General features: G+C 32.3%; 1 protein-coding gene across 5 annotated transcripts in view; it reads left to right on the forward strand.

Annotated features, from left to right (window-relative positions):
- Window positions 1-9,411: 9,411 nt before the first annotated feature.
- LOC131165853 (CAAX prenyl protease 2) overlaps window positions 9,412-16,796 on the forward strand; it is a 30,626-nt gene continuing 23,241 nt past the window's right edge. For 3 of the 5 annotated variants that reach the window (XM_058123977.1, XM_058123984.1, XM_058123992.1), the window contains exons 1-5: window positions 9,412-9,782; window positions 10,684-10,743; window positions 10,924-11,136; window positions 12,589-12,700; window positions 14,320-14,391. In XM_058123977.1, the coding sequence (XP_057979960.1) occupies window positions 9,570-9,782; window positions 10,684-10,743; window positions 10,924-11,136; window positions 12,589-12,700; window positions 14,320-14,391 (670 nt within the window). In that variant the 5' untranslated portion in view covers window positions 9,412-9,569. The remainder of the gene's footprint in view (window positions 9,783-10,683; window positions 10,744-10,923; window positions 11,137-12,588; window positions 12,701-14,319; window positions 14,392-16,796) is intronic. The other 2 variants (XR_009139672.1, XM_058124001.1) reach the window with 1 other exon arrangement.

A 16,796-nucleotide genomic window follows, 5' to 3' on the forward strand; every position in this document is an offset into this window, starting at 1 on the left:
AGGTCCCCGGTTGCTCGGGCTGGCCAAGGATGACCAGAGAAGGCTGGCCGCGAGGTGTTCGGGTCCTGGAGTATGACTGTGTGGTGGCCGGATGGCTGGAGGGTTGCAGCGTTCTGGCCGTGGAGTGTTTGCAGAGAGCTGGAGGCTGCCGGAGATTCAGGTTCCGCTGGGAACTTGTTGTGGCTGCCGAACTGGGAAAGGCAGAGCGGCGAGGCGGATGATGATCTGCTGCTGTGGGGGCTGCTGGTGTGTGGCCTCTGTGAGAAAGAGAGGTGGAGATAGGAGAAAGTGATGAGGGAGGTCCTGCTGTTGTTGTAGCGAGAGAGAGAGAGACAGTGAGGTTTTTTTTTTCGGTTTTTCTTTTTGGCCTCCTCCCACCGTCTTGTGCAGCCTTCTCTTCTTATAAAAAAAATTTTGAAAAACCCTAAAAACATTTCCTTTTTTGGATTTTTTTTAATTTTTTTTTTATGCTCTTATTCTTAAGGTAATAACACATATAGAAATAATAATAATAATAATAATAATAATAGAGATAGTAATAACAATAACAATAATTATAGTAATAACATCAATAAGGTAATAATAATAATTATAATAATAATACTACTAGTAAATAATAAAAATGAAGATAAAATAATAATATTAATAAAAATAAAACACTATTATTAAAAGTAATAAATAATAATAATAATAATGATAACATTACTAAAAATAATAAAAAAACAATAATAATAATAATAATAATACTAATAATAATAATAATAGTAATAAATATAAAAACAATAAAACAAATGAAAAATAAAAGTAATTATAGTAAAGTAAAAATAAAATAAAGATAATAAACGTACTAGTAATAATAATAAAAATGAAAAATAATAATAATAATGATAATAAAAATGCAAACAAAGTAATAGTAAAGTACTAATAATATAGGAAAATAATAATAATAATAATAATAATAATAATAATAAAATAATAATAATAATAATAATAATAATAATAATAATAATAAAATAAGAGGGGACCCAGTGTTCTATTTGGCTAGGGCAAAAATAGGGTGTCTACAATTTGCATGTTATAGAATGACGAATTTTTCAGTGTATATTATATACTCAGAAATATGCATTTTCAGTAATCTCATAAGAACATATTTATTAGTACCATAACGACCCGATATATAGATATTCAAACAGCAGTTTAATTATACAGAAATCAGGTTTTCAGTCAGTTTATTTAGAATTTCAAATAAGTTCTATGAGGTTATGATTATTTTAGAAACCATAGTTAAAACAGTATATTACAGATATCAGTTACCTATATAGTATCAGACCCTGATGAATCAGACAGTAGAATACGGTACCATAGCTACAAATATTCAGTTCAGAGTGCAACCACTTTTCTCAGATAGTAAGTGGTATAAGGTCAATCGTGCCCACATCGGGATAGACTCTCCATCAGATATGGATTGAGGTGGCTGATTAGATTATCGGAGTTCAGTTGACTTACCTTGGTAGGCCAGCCAGGATAGGTCCCGCCTTCGGGTCACACAACCCTGTCATGAGGGGTTAAATCATGACATACAGTCATCTAGGGAAAGTTTCTCAGATATTATAAGTATAAGTAGATTTCCAGAAATAGTAGTAGTATTATGAAAAGTAAATTTATATAGTTTTTATATATGTTATTTATACCAGCATTTACAATTTCAATTATCCATGATATTATTTCTAAATCAGATTATTAATATAGAAATATAACTCAGTAGCTACACACTAGTAATAGCATATTTCGTCTTACTGAGCGTTGGCTCATCCCATTGTTGAATTGTTTTTCAAGTGAACCAATTAGGCGAGCTGAGCAGGCTTGTAGGTAGAGGGGCTGTTGTACTGCCCTTTTTGAGAGTGAGTATTATTTTTGGGTGGCATGTTTTGTAAACCCTTGGTATCAATAAGGATAATTTCAAGAGAATAGTGATGTTTGTATATTGTGGGATGATTTGACACTCTGGTATTATATTATGTGTGGATTTATTTTATATGATTGACTTTCCGCTGTTCAGGTTAATGTTTGATATTAAAATAGGGGAAAATTTTTTATTTTATTAGCAGGACGTTACACAGTCGACTTGGTCAATTTGAACTACGAGGTTCAGTCGACGAGGCAGATGACATTTCCCACGTGGGGGTTCGGTCGACCAGGGCGTTGCCCATATAATCTTCATCGGTCGATCGAGCGGTCAACTTATTGACCTAGGGAGGTTTGATCGATCAGGGCTTACCTATATACTTCTAGTCAGTCGACCGAGCGGTCGACTTGTTTACCCAGTAGGGGTTCGGTCGACCGAAGATTTCAGTGTAATTGAGTTCAGTCGACTGAACATGCCGTCCTTAGGCATTTCGGTCTTTTTCCCTTTATTAAATTGTCCCTAATTATATAATATTTATTTTCAAGACTATGGGGGACATTTTTTATGCAATATTCAGAGTCCTAAGGTCGGTCTAAGGCCTTTGAGAAATAACCCTAAAAATTCGGCGTTGGTCGATTGGCCCTATGGTCATTTAGTTCCGTATGGTCAATCTAAGGCCTATCTGAGCATACAAGCCATATCATGCAGATGCATGTATTATTACAGACCAAGATATAAAAATTAAATGCATATACAAATTAAAATGAACGTCTTCGTCTTTTGGTCTTCAATCTTCATGGAATATGTCGGAGAATATGATCTTTATGGTTCTCCAGGCTTCCATGTCCTTTACCTCATATATGTGCTGAATCATGAACCTGTTCAAAAACATTAAATACACACATGAGATACTTGTACTTTGTTAGCATCAAAATAGGGATTGAACTCAAATAGTCAACAGGGGAGAACCTGATTACTATAAAGAGGCTATGAAAAGTGAATGGAAAGAAGAATGACTTGAAGCAATAAAATATGAAACGAACTCTCTACATGACAATCATACATTTGATCTTGTCAAGTTACTCAAAGAAAAATAAGCGTTGAAGAATCAATGGGTTTTTAAGGTAAAACATGAAGAGAATACTTCACAACCATGAAACAAAGCCAAATTAGTTGTCATAGGCTTCAGTCAAAAAAAGGGGATTGATTTTAAGGAGATATTCTCACAAGTAGTGAAAATGTCTTTAATCTATGTTATTTTGGGCTTGGTAGCTAGTATTGATGTAAAGGTTGAGCAAATAGACGTGAAGACTGATTTCCTCCATAGTGATTTAAAGGAGGAAATGTATATGGAGTATCCCCAGGGTTAAAAGGTGAAAGGAAAAGAGATTTATGTTTGTAGACTGAAGAAGAGCTGTTATGACCTGAAATAAGCTCCTAGATAATGGTATGAGAAGTTCGAGTCTGTTATGATTCGACAAGGCTAGAGGAAGACTACTTATGATCATTATGTATTTGTTCAAAAATTTTATGATGATGACTTTATTATTTTGTTGTTTAATGTTGATGGTATGCTTATTGTTGGTCACAATTCTTCCTGGATTAACAGGTTGAAGAAGGAGCTTTCTAAATCTTTTGCAATGAAAGTTTTAGGACCAACAAATCAAATCCTTGGAGTTAGGCTTACTCATGATAGAAAGAATAAGAAGTTGTGGCTGTCTCAGGAGAAGTGCATTGAGAAGGTACTCTAATGATTTTGCATAGAAAAAAGCTAAAGTGGTAAGTACACCTCTTGCTACACACTTTAGGTTAAGCAGTAAATAGTCTCATTCTAGTAATGAAGAGAAGAGAGACGTGCAAAATGTTCCTTATGCATTCGTAGTTGGAAGCTTAATGTATGTTATGGTTTGCACGATGTCAGATTTAGCTTATGCAATTGGTATAGTTAGTCGATTTCTCTTTAATCCATGTAAAGAGCATTGGAATGCTGTGAAGTAGATTATGAGATATCTTCGTGACACTACTTATTTGAAACTTTGTTTTAGGTCTAGAAAACCTATGCTTGTTGGCTATAAAGATTCATACATGGCAGGAGATTTGGACTCAAGGAAATCTACTTTAGGAATTTTGATTAACCTTGTAGGGGGGCTGTGGCTTGGCAATCCAGGTTGCAGAAAACGTGGTTCTTTGTGTACTATGGAAGCTGAGTTCATTGCAGCTACTGAGCCATGCAAATACTTACCATGAATGAAGAAGCTTGTGCATTTACATGGGTTCACTCAAAAGAGGTACGTGTAATTTTGTGATAATCAAAGTGTTATTCATCTTGGTAGGAATCCAACCTTTCATGGTAGATCGAAGCATATTGATGTGAGATATAATTGGATTCAAGATGTTTTGAACTATAAGTTGCTTGAACTTGAAAAAAAAAAATACACACCGATGAAAATGTTGCTGATATGGTGACAAAAATGGTGTTTCATGAGAAACTTGAGTTGTGTGTTGGGATGGCCGACATCAATTCTCAGTGATAAGCTTGTTGAAGTGTCTCTTTCCTCTCATGGCCTAGAGGGGGAGATTTGTTAGGTCTAGCCCAATTTAAATAAAAAAAAGTCGAAGTATTTTTTTAAAAAGGCCCATTTCTAGAAGCCCATTAGGATTGACTATTTAAAATGATTGATGCATGTTGGAAAAGTGTAGAGAGGAGAGGTAGTGCGACAATTTTTTTAGAAGAAAAAGCTGTAGAATTTCAGATTTTTTTTTTTCCCAATCAAAGCAGTCTTGATCAAGTGATCGATCGGAGGGTTATTTATGGTATGATTTTGTTGAAATTTTGATAGCACGTTTAGAACTCATTGATCATCGACCAGAATAGTGGATATCTGTTTTGGAGCTCTGGAGATTTAGATGAACAATGGCTATGTTTTGGGTGATCTCTTATTATTTAATTTTTGATTCTTACACACACACACACACACATACACACATATATGTGGGAATCTTTTTTTGCGCTAAGTTTGTGAGCATTTTGTGATGCCTGAGCCACTGTAAACTTGTCCCTTTAAATTATAATGGATTTTTATTGGATCTTATAGGCTCGTGTGTTTTCCCTTCACATTGGAGGAGTTTTCCACGTTAAAAATTGTTTGTCTATTGAGTTTGTTTTTCATGTTTGTAAAAGATTCGCAATTGATTTTTAGTTGAGATTATTGGTTGTCATTGTTGTATATTTTGCTCTTCACTGATTTATTGGTAGGGAAAGATTTATCCATTGCGTTAATTTCGTTTGTTGCCTTGTTTCTTTCCCAATAGTATCGTGTTATGATAAAATTAATTTTCACTTCTAACATAGCTTCTCATTTGTAATGATAGGGCAACTTTTTTGTCTTGGGCAAACAAAAACATTTTTTCCCTTTAGTTTTATATTTAAGTGTACCGAATTTTTTTAAGGTTTGAATAATTGAGAATTATCATAAAATACCAATACTAATAAATCTACGTATATATAGGCTCCAAATATCATCTTCAATATATGAACGTAATAATATGAAACATGTTTGTAAAAAAGAAATATATGAGAATAAAATTCATGAATTAATGGGTTAAAATGAAACTAAATTCACCCTTGAATATTTTACTTCAATATTGAACAAGATTTGAATATGAACTACTTAATGATCTATTTTTTCATTTATAATCTCAATTGTACAAGACTTTGATATTTTTTTCGATATATTTGGACCTATGTTGAAGTTGTAATTTATTTTATTGGATCATGCAACCTTTGAGGTTATTTTTTCCTATACAATGACAAGCCTTGAAATCGCATATGTATTTTGTTGTCCAAATTGGAAATTCTTTGGCTAGTCTAAATTGGTATTCAAATAGAGTTCTTTTTTGAATCCTTTTAGGAATTTAATTACCCAATAAATAGTTGACCTTCCAATACATTTCGTGTACGAGTCTCTTAAGTCGGTTGGGCAGAGGAGATCTAATCTTCATGTATAAAGCTTTTTACATGTAAATGTAGTATGCAATGATTAGTTTAGTACATAAGAATGAAATGAAATTAAATGGAATTGATCTTTATAATTTTGCAAGCTTATTATATAAGTTTTGTAACGTCCCTCAATTTCTTAACATAAAATGTCACATAATAGATAAAATGGTCAACCCGAACCCGTGAGTAGCGGGGACACCTATCAAACACAGCGAAAAACCTAGTAGCGGTAAATATAAAATCTCAAACATTCAATCATAAAACATAATACCAGAGTTTTCTATAACATCAAAATACTATTATGATATACAACCTCCAAAAGTCAAAATAACACTAGGATTAAATAACAAAAACTCACAATCCTAGTTTAATGCTTACCCTTCTAGTAGGGAAGCTCCAATCACTCAATGGCGGCTCTAGCCCGCTGGTCTCACTGGATTTCCAGAAAATCATTTAATGTTCGGGGGTGAGACACTTTTTAGTAAGGAAAAATAAACTAAATACAGTTGTGTGGCAACATGAATATTTAATGCATTTATACGTATACAGTACATTTCATAATTCTATAAACATCATCATATCGTACTGGGTAAACATATATTTTCACATCTGTTAATAAATCACAACATACATAAAATCATCTGTTATAACTGTAGTACTGAAAACAACCCCAGGATGAATAGTTAGCTGGTGTCATGTATTACCCCCCATGACGGGTTGTGCAGCCCGAAGGCGGGACCGACAATGGCTGGCCGACCACTGCCGAATCAAATATGTCTGTAAGTACGATGAGTCCGCCACACCCTGGTCCGGACTGTCAGGTGGACGTCCACACTCTACTGAAAGCCACATCGACTATCCATCTCCCATCCCCTCGTGGGACGGTAGCACTAATAAGGCCTCGTGCCAAAATTAACCCATAGCTATGGTACCCGAGCTCCTGGTCTGAACTAAACTAACATCCTGGTTGTGAAAACATATAATACATGATCATACGTAACATCATTACGGCCTCGTGCTGAAAACATAGATACGGCCTCGTGCCGAAAACATAAATACATGGCCTCGCGCCAATAATATAAATACGGCCTTGTGCCGATAACATAAATACGGCCTCATGCCGATAACATAAATACATGGCCTCGCACCAATAACATAAATATGACCTCGTGCCGATAACATAAATATATGGCCTCGCGCCAAAATTGTTTCAGGTATATATATTCTGAAAATACATAATTTATTATATAATCGTCAAAACCATCACAACATAATTCATCTTTTCATAATACCTGAAAACATGTTTTGTTCGTAAAATCTTTTACATCATAATACATTTCACATAAAATAATATTCATGCTACACATATGCTGTTAAAAGTCATACTTTATATTCTAAAATCGTGTTTTTCTTATATCTCATACATACATATACATTTTAATCATCATAGCAGTATTTTCCCAATTGTACATTTCATTCGTAATACACAATATAACATATGCTTTTCTGAAAATAAATTTACTCATAATCAATAATAATTTGCATGGAAAATTACTGCTTTAGTTTATTCCTTTACCTGGCTACTGAGAAATTCGTTAGGACGCAAAATTTCACGCCCTTGGTGCTCGAAATTCAACTCCTGAAATTTACATTTTCCCCAGATTAATTAATTTATTTCTCCAAAATAATACTTATCTAACCTTCCCTAGGCTCCATATATCTCAAATTAATATTTAAACTATTATTTAATATCCCTACTTAATTTTTCAAATTTTGCCTGCGGGTCCCAAAATTACACCCATGGTGCTCACCCGGGCCCTAAATTTTAGAAATCCTACTTCAGTTCCAAATGCTTAATATTTTAGCATTTTTAAATTAATGCTAACTAATTAAAAATAAGCCCCTTAATAATCGCCGCACCCCAAATTTGGGGTTTTGGCCCGACACCGCCACGAGAATTTCGTCCCACTAGACTTGTAGAGAATCATCCATAGATTCTCATGGTGGTGTCCGTTCGTCAATTGGACTTATATTTTGTAAGAAATTAAAGAAAAAAGAAAAAATAACTTACCTCAGGGAATACGCTTACGCCGCTCCTACCACCGATCCGCTCGGATAGAAATGACGGCAGCAGCGAATGAAGTCCAGTGGTATCTTCAGATTTTCGATTGGGCGAAAATCCGTCACGAAATCGAGGAGAGAGGGAGAGAGAATGTGAGGAGAGAGAGAGAGAGAGAGAGAGAGAGAGAGAGAGAGAGAGAGATTGCAGGTTGCAGGAGAATAAGAAAAGAAGAGAAAAGAAAAGAATGAAGAAGAAGAAGATAGGAAAGGGGGGGGGGGGCCGCGGCTCCAATTTGAAACACCTGAAGTTTCAAGTGATTTATAATAATAATAATAATAATATAATATTTAATTAATATTAATAATAATATATTTTATTAATAAAATAAAAATAAATTTTAATTATTTTTTTTTAAATTTGATTAATTAATTAATTAATAATAATAATAATAATAATTTTTTTTTTTTGAAATCAATCCACTAATCTTTTATATCTCTTTTTGGGGTTTTTACAAGTTTTCATTCTATTTTAGTGTATTAAACACTAGATACATTTGGCAGGTTAGCTTTACATTATACTTTGTTTTTTTAGAATGATTTTTCTAAAACTATTTGCTTTATGATTACGTCAAATTCACAAATATAAATTATGGAATTATATTCAAAATAAAATTGTAAATTGTGCGATTAAGTGCAAGTTTTATTCAAACTCAACTTAAAAAAAAAAAATGAAGATTTCAAGCTCAAACTTAATTTATCATATTAACCAAAACTTTAACATAGTCCGAATAGGTTGCAGAAGGGAAAAATTATGTCTTAATTTTATATTAAAAACAAAATATCGCAAGAAGGTTATGATTCATTATTTTAAGGATTTAATTGATTTAAAAAATATTTAACTAAAATTTTACATTAAATTAATTTTTTTTAATTATCGTCCCACTACCACTTCTCTTTGGAAATTCATACCTCAACATTTTATAGGAGAATTGAATCATGATTACCTAATATTAAATTTATGTTTAAAATATCACTGGTCACACTTGTCCATGTTAAAATGGAGAAAAGAAAAAATAATATATATTAGTGAATAAGCACAAAACTTAGGTTGTATTTAATTGGCAAAATAAAATAATTTAAAAATAGTTGTTTTAAAAAATGTATATTATCCTTATAAAGTAAATACTCTTATTAATTTTATAATACCAATAAAAAGAAAAAAAAATTATCTCAAAATTTATGCTAAGAATATTTATTTTTATTATATTCCATGTTAAAAAAACATACAATTTATAATTTTTTTTTTCATTTTAAATGGAGTAATTTAAGCTTTTATACATTATTTCTTAATCAATTATTATATATTCATATATAAATTTAATTATTTTTGTCTTATTTTTAATTTTATTTTAAAAGCTCCCAAATTGCGGCCTGGCACGGCCCAATTGCCCAAAGTCGGCCCTGCGAAGACTCGGACAGCGACAGAGCAGAGCAGAGCAGAGCAGGAGCATCGTTCCCCTAAAAGGAAGCTTACTCAGGGAGGGATCGAGGTCCTCTTCGAAGCTCAGATCTCGGTTATTATTATCAAAGACATTGGGGAAGATGGAGATGACGGAAGAAGTCGGTGTGTCGAAATCGGTGGCAGTGTTCGCTTGCACTGCCATGGCTTTCTTCTACGTCACCATCCTCTACGCCCCCACGGTGCTCCTCCGTCTCCCTCGGCCTACCTCCTTCAAGCAATTCTTGATCCGCCGATTCTTCTGCGCCGCCATCTCCTCCGTTTTCTCCTTCCTTTTCTCGGCCCTCATTCTCCCTGTAATCTCTCTTCCTATTCTACTCTGTTCTTTTGTATATTTTTCTCAGTGACCAACGCTGGAAATTGTTATTCTGTATGAACCCTAATTAGGCGGAATAGTTTATATGCAATAGAAGATATCTAATATACGAATGCCCAGTTGATTCAATTTTCTGTTTGATGGGGGTTGAATTGAGCTTCAAAGGGCTCATTTGCTGATGTCAGTCATTTTTAGAATGTAATTTCATCATTATTGATTTCGTTAAGCTTCGAAAGGGCATTCTTATTTCATTGTGGGCATTAATTTCTCAATACAAAGTAGGCTGCTTTAAGCTGCGTTTGGAACTGTTTTCGGCTTTCTCAACATTTACTTAGGCGCAAAGGCTACCTGAGGCCTAGATGCAAGAGAAAAGAAACAGGAGCATGCTTCTTAAGGGAGATGTCGCCCGCTTATATAAAAAATACGTTTGAATGCCTATTTAATTGATTTTAAATTTGTAAACAAATTATCAGTTATATTCTTACGAATGGTACATGCAAACTCTACTATAAGCTACCATGTACCCGTAATGCATTCATCCAGAAGGTACCTTCTTAATTTAATTATATTTTCTTTGCTTGATTTGGCATAATTTCATGGTTTACAAGAATATGGAAATTTTTTGGATCCAGTTAGAACGAGTGAAGCCCTGGGCACCTAGGCATGATGATGTACTTGTAGGTCTTGTTGTCTGAGTTGACATTGGTGCACCACACCTTGGCACTATATTTCTTTTTGACATAATTGAATTCTCTTTTCTTGTATTTCTGTTAGCTTGGGCAACTATATTGATTTTTGTTTGTATTCACCAATAACATGGTGGTGCTTGCATTAGGTTAGCAGCAGGCTGACTTTAATTTTTCCATGTATGAAAATGCTAGGTGAAGAGGTGGGAGCCTTCATATTTACTTGGAGTTTATGGCATGCGTTTGGATCATCTGGTAGGTATTTTAATTAAAATTCATTATTAATGTTTTATTAATCATTGATTGAAGGAGAAGGAATCCAAATTTCTGCCCATCGTAATCATCAGTTATATCCTTTTATGATCTGCAGATCGGAAAAAGCATGACTGATTGCTAAAATTTGCCTGCTTAAATGCAATTTTATTTATGAAACAGTGGCAAGCTGTGGTCTTTCCTCTTTCCCTCACTTCTCTAATGTACGCTGGATCTCTGGTAGTAAAGTATCTATTATTGGTGAATTTATGGAAGGAGTATAAGAACCATGGTGGAGGCACATTGTTTGACTGTATCAGAAGAGTCCCGCAAAAGTTACTAGGCTGGATCTTTTCTCTTGCTTCCAATGTTGTTGCTTGGCGTAATTACGTGGTGGTTAGTATCTTTAATATTTTAGTATATCCTTTAACTTAATTGTTGTTTTTTGTAACTCTAGCATTCTTGTCTTTATGTTGTTAAATGTTTTGTTATTTATTTTGACACAAACAATTTGGTTGAGATGGCCCCCTTTTTTGATGTGGGTTACCTTTTTCCAAAAAAAAAAGTTGCCGAGATGAGAATGCTTAGATGGATGAGTGGTATAACATTGAAAGATAAATTAAGGAATAAACATATTCGTGATAAGTTAGGTGTAGCTTCTATAGAAGATAAGATAAGGGAGGGACGACTCAGATGATATGGACACTTGCAACGTAGGCCCTATAGCCTTATAGTGCACCTGTGAGGAAGAGTGACTTAGTTACTATGGGGAGCAGTAGAAGGAGTAAGGGTAGACCTAAAATAACTTGGAAGGAGATAGTGAGTAAGGATTTAGTATCCTTGAATCTATCAAAAGAAATGGTCCATGATCACATAAATTGGCGGAAAAAGATTTATATAACCGACCCCACTTAGTGGGACTAAGGCTTGGTTTTGTTGTTGTTGTCTCCAACACCTTTGACTTATATATTGTTCAATTTAAAAAATAAATCCTTGCTCCTCTTTTTAAGTTGCCAACATTTCTTGCTGAAAGTCATGTCTTAGGTTCCCACTTTTAAACTAAACATATAAAACTGATTTGTGGATCATATAAGTTTGTTAAAGCATAATTGTTAAGCTTATGGAATGATGCAATAAACGGCATCAAATGTAATATCTGCGTTATCAACACGTTATATCTGAAATTGTTCATTATCATGATTAGAGTTCCATAAGTCCTTGACTGGAGTAGAAATTGTTCAAGAAGCACGTTGTTATCTCAACTACTTGAATTTTCAATAAATCTTATATATATTATGATAACTAATTCAAAAAATTGTCATTTGTGTGGATATTTACATCCACAAGAAAGAGGAATAAACAGTGCCACTGAACAAAGTAGGGCATAGTTGGAAAATTTAGTTCTTTCTTCATATTTCATTACTTTCTTTTTTATTTTTTCCATTACCGTTTCTCACAAAGGAAATGTTTATGGGCATGCTTATGTGAATTGGACATTAGTAATATAATTATGTATTTGTATTCACATATTCATGCTTTCTTTGTCTGCATCAACAATTTTTCTGCAGGATTTTTTATATTTATTTATTAAAATGCTGTTTTAGGTATTAATCAAGTTGCCATTGTCTGCATAGATCTTGAACTTATTTAGTTTTTTTTTCGGTATCTTAACATCGAATGTTGTCTAATCAATTGAATTATTGAAATTTTATTGAATGAAATACGAAATCATCGATTTTCCATTGCATCAGTTGCTGGAATATTACTAACATACATGGATTTGCCCACCTGTGGTTTCTAATGGATTTTATATATATAAAAAAATGATGATGTTGTTTTGTGGATCAGGCACCAATTACTGAAGAGTTGGTATTTAGAGCATGTATGATACCTTTGCTCCTTTGTGGAGGATTCAGAATATACACTGTTATATTTCTCTGCCCTGTTTTCTTCAGCCTGGGTGAGTTGATAAATTTGATTTTAACCAGTTATTGGGCAATCTAATATTAGCCTATCCAGCATGTGACCTTATAAATTTTCTGAGTTGCTGAATGTGGCACTGCTAATGAGTAGTTTAGAATTTGGTTGTACATTTTTTTCTGTTGGGCTTTCAATGCTTCTTTTATACTCCCCCGTTCCCTGTCATGGTTCTGGCTGCAGTTGCTGACATTAGCTTCCATGTTGATATTTGTGTTTATGATACTGTACTGGTGCATTCTAATTTCTAACTTGTGTATGGTTCTTAGAGGAATTTCAACTATGTCTTTTTTATTTCTTGTTTAAAGAATTTCTATCAAACAATGGATGCTGCTTTTGTTTCCCTTTACTTCTTCCCGAATCTATAGTGTGCAGCTTTCAGGAGAATGAAGTGGAATTCAAGGTTGGAAAATATGTGTTGAATTTAGCTATTATTATTGTTTCATTCACTGGCACCGTAAGCAGCTATTTCTTTTGGAACTTACTGAATTCTTGTAAATTTTTTAAAACAGGCAATGTTTTTTTGAGATGTTTCTTGAATGGCTCAATTCCTTGTACATATAATAAATATTCAACTTAGAAAATTAATATTTTATTTATTTTTTTGTGTTGCAAAAATTTTGAAAAAGTTGTGATCTTTTTGAATTGTGGTTCATAACTATACTAGTTTTGAATCTTTGTATTTTTTGACCGAAATTATAAGTTCATCTCTAGAACTGAGCATGGCCCTGCTGGCCATAGAGTTTTACAAGCCCGAGCCTGGCCTCACCTCATCTATCCTGTGTATAATAATTTGATATTTTGATTTATAAAATAGATATTTTCTGTTTTTGTATTATGTATCTGCATTTTTATTTATGAATTTATATTTTTCAAATATATATTGAACATTTTTTTAGGGCATAATTGGGTGGGCGTAAGGAGACATGTTTTGGCCTAGATAGTCTAATAACGACCTTTACTCATCCTTGTGCTTTTAAGTACACACTATTTTGATCGCTGTGCTTCCAATGACACAATTAGGAACTTATACTTGGTAATTTTGGTTTAGTTAAGGGCTTTAATAGGGGCCAAAATATGTTTTACTTAAACATGTACAGGTCCTTGATTGCATCATTGGTGTTACAAAGACCAAAATTGGTTTTGCTTGACAGTACAGGAAGCTGCCAATTTGTTTTTGTCAAGGGCTTTGTTGGGGCCAAGATAGGTTCTGCTTAAAAACTATAGATCCTTCATTTGTTTATTGGTAGTATAGGGACCAAAATATGTTTCACTTAATGTATGATGATTTCACTTTTTTTTTTTTTAAATGCTCCATCTAATCTGTGGTTGGCATGCTATCTTCCAAGCATGAATTAGATTTTACGGTCATCCATTGTTGTATTGGGCATAACCCATCTTATCAGCACTGATCCTAATAGTGACATGTTATTACACTTTTACAATATCCAATTTTTTCTACTTTTCTTTGTGATTTTTAATTTGCTCCTTAGAAAATAGAAATTAACATTTTTTCACACAATGATTACAATTATAAATATATTCAAAATTCTTGTTCTCTAAACGCAAATTAGTCTTACTCAGAATATCTTTACATTGCAGCACATTTAAATCATTTTTTTGAGCTTTATGGCCAGCAAAATCGCAGTTTGCTCAGAGCTTCCATGGTTGTAGGTATGTGCTTTAGTCTCACTGCACTGGACTAATACAATATCTTGATTCTTGTAATCAGTTGGCAGAAGCAGTTGCTTGTTTTGTTAATAACTATTTTTGGTGTTTGGTATGAGAAATTTCTACTTTAGATGCAAAACTAGCTTATGTGCGATATTTGTTAGATGCAAGTCTTGAGAATTGTACTGTCATTTCATAAGCTTCTATTCTCCCTTTGCCACAATAATGGCTTGAAAAATAATGTTGAGCACTGCTATCTGCAGTTGTGTCTGATGCAACTGTGGTGCGACTGAACTACTGAAGGATGGCAGCTGTCCATGGCTGTGGGCTCTGTGAAGGCCCACAGATATGAACAGCTTTGGTCCTACAGTCACATCAGCCAGTCTCAAAGTTGTTATTTGTAGTGATTGATGCATTTCCTAGGAGTGAAGTTGGCTTGAAAAGATTCTACTTTGCAGGGAATATTCTTTTTGCTGCCGCAGTGTTGCCTTTTTTGAGCATTCATATCAAGTTTTTGGTCCCCCAGCCTGGTGCAACCTCCTTTTTCTTTTAATTGTATTTTTGGGTGTGCATGTGTGGGATGCATGCTTGTGTACAACACAGGTTATTTGTCGTAAATGCTACGGGATGTTTGCTCTCATAAAACATGTTTTGTTTTCCCAACTCTTGTAAGTATTCTTTTGTTTTGAAAAATTAATTTATTGACAAGGTTTCTTTTGTAGTAGCTCGGTAGTGTTGTTGATCTACTGAGATCTCTTCTTTCATTCTAAGAATAATTTATTGACGAGGATTCTTTTGTAGTAGCCTGGTAGTGTTGTTAATCTGCTGAGATCTCCTTTCATTTTAAGAATATTTCCTAGTCATGGAACTCTTGGTCTGCTCCTTTTAAATGGACGAGATGACTGTCCATTTTTTTTCCGCCTTCTTTTTATTTTGCAATGGACAACTATAATTGCTGGGATTTCACCCATCCTTTTCAATTTGTGTCATCTATGTGACATAATATAGGGATTTTTGCACAGTTTAGAGACAGGTATGGGGAGGGTCTTTGTGCATTTGCTTTAGCCCCCATTTGGGAGCACTTAAAAAAAGTGCTTATAGCACTTATCACTTAAAATAAACACTTTTACAAAAAAAAAAAAAAAAAAAAAAAGTGGTATTTGACTTGTACTATAACAAATACTTATTGCAAAAAGTGCTTTTCCAAAGTCACTTTTTTGAGAACCATGTAAGTAAATTTTGAGAAGCAATCTAAGATATTTTTTTGGCCACTTATAACTGGCACTGTTTATAGGCAGGGTCAATTTTGTAAATATAAGAAAATTTAGTGGCTATTTTATAATTTAAAAATATATTAGAAGACAATCATATATTATTTTTTTATGTATTATAATATATTAATTATTAATGAAACATAATTCAATTTCGAAATGAAAAAGAACCATCTATTAATTTAAATTAATATTAAAAATTAAAAATACTAATTTAACTAATAATATTATTTTAACATAAATTAATATGATAATCATATGTTATCAATTTACATTAAGAACAAGATTATTGTTAATAAAAAATAATATTATATTGTTTTTACTTAATAAAAAATTTTAATTGTTAATTAAAAATAACAATTAACTTAATTATTAATTAAATTGTTAATTAAAAATTAATCATATATTATTTTACGATGCATTATAACCTATTAATTATTTATAAAATATAATTTAAATTCTGGAATGAATAAAAGAACCATCTATAAATTTAGATTAACATTAAATAAACTAAAAATTTTAATTTAGTTATTAATACTATTTTTTAACTTAAATTAATGTGATAAACTATTTTATAAATATGCATTAATGACATGATTATTGTTAATTAATATATAATATTATATTATTTTAGTTAATAAAGAATATTTAAATTTTAATTAGAAAATTAATATAATTATCATTTAAATTTTTAATTATAAAAATATTTATATTTTTATTTGAAATATATTTAAAAATACATATTAGTTATTATAATTCAATTGTGGATTGACAAAAATTATTTATTAATTTGAATTAACATTAAATAAATTAAAATTTTAAACTTAATAATATTATTTTTGTCATAATTTAATATGATAGTAATATGCTATAAATATACATTATTTAAAGGATTATTATTAATTAAAAATAATAATCTTACATTTTTCTTAATAGGGAATATTTAAATTTTAATTGTAAATAATTAAAATAATTATTAATAAAATTGTTAATTAAAAAATATTAATATTTTTAATTTAAAATATGTTTAAAAATAATCATATAGTACCCTATAATAAAAGCAAGTATCCAAATACCACTTATTTTAACTACAACCAAACACTAGTTGTAACTTACAACACTTTTCCAGTTCAATGC

The sequence above is a fragment of the Malania oleifera genome, chromosome 1, assembly GCF_029873635.1.
Source record: "Malania oleifera isolate guangnan ecotype guangnan chromosome 1, ASM2987363v1, whole genome shotgun sequence".
NCBI lineage: Eukaryota > Viridiplantae > Streptophyta > Magnoliopsida > Santalales > Ximeniaceae > Malania > Malania oleifera.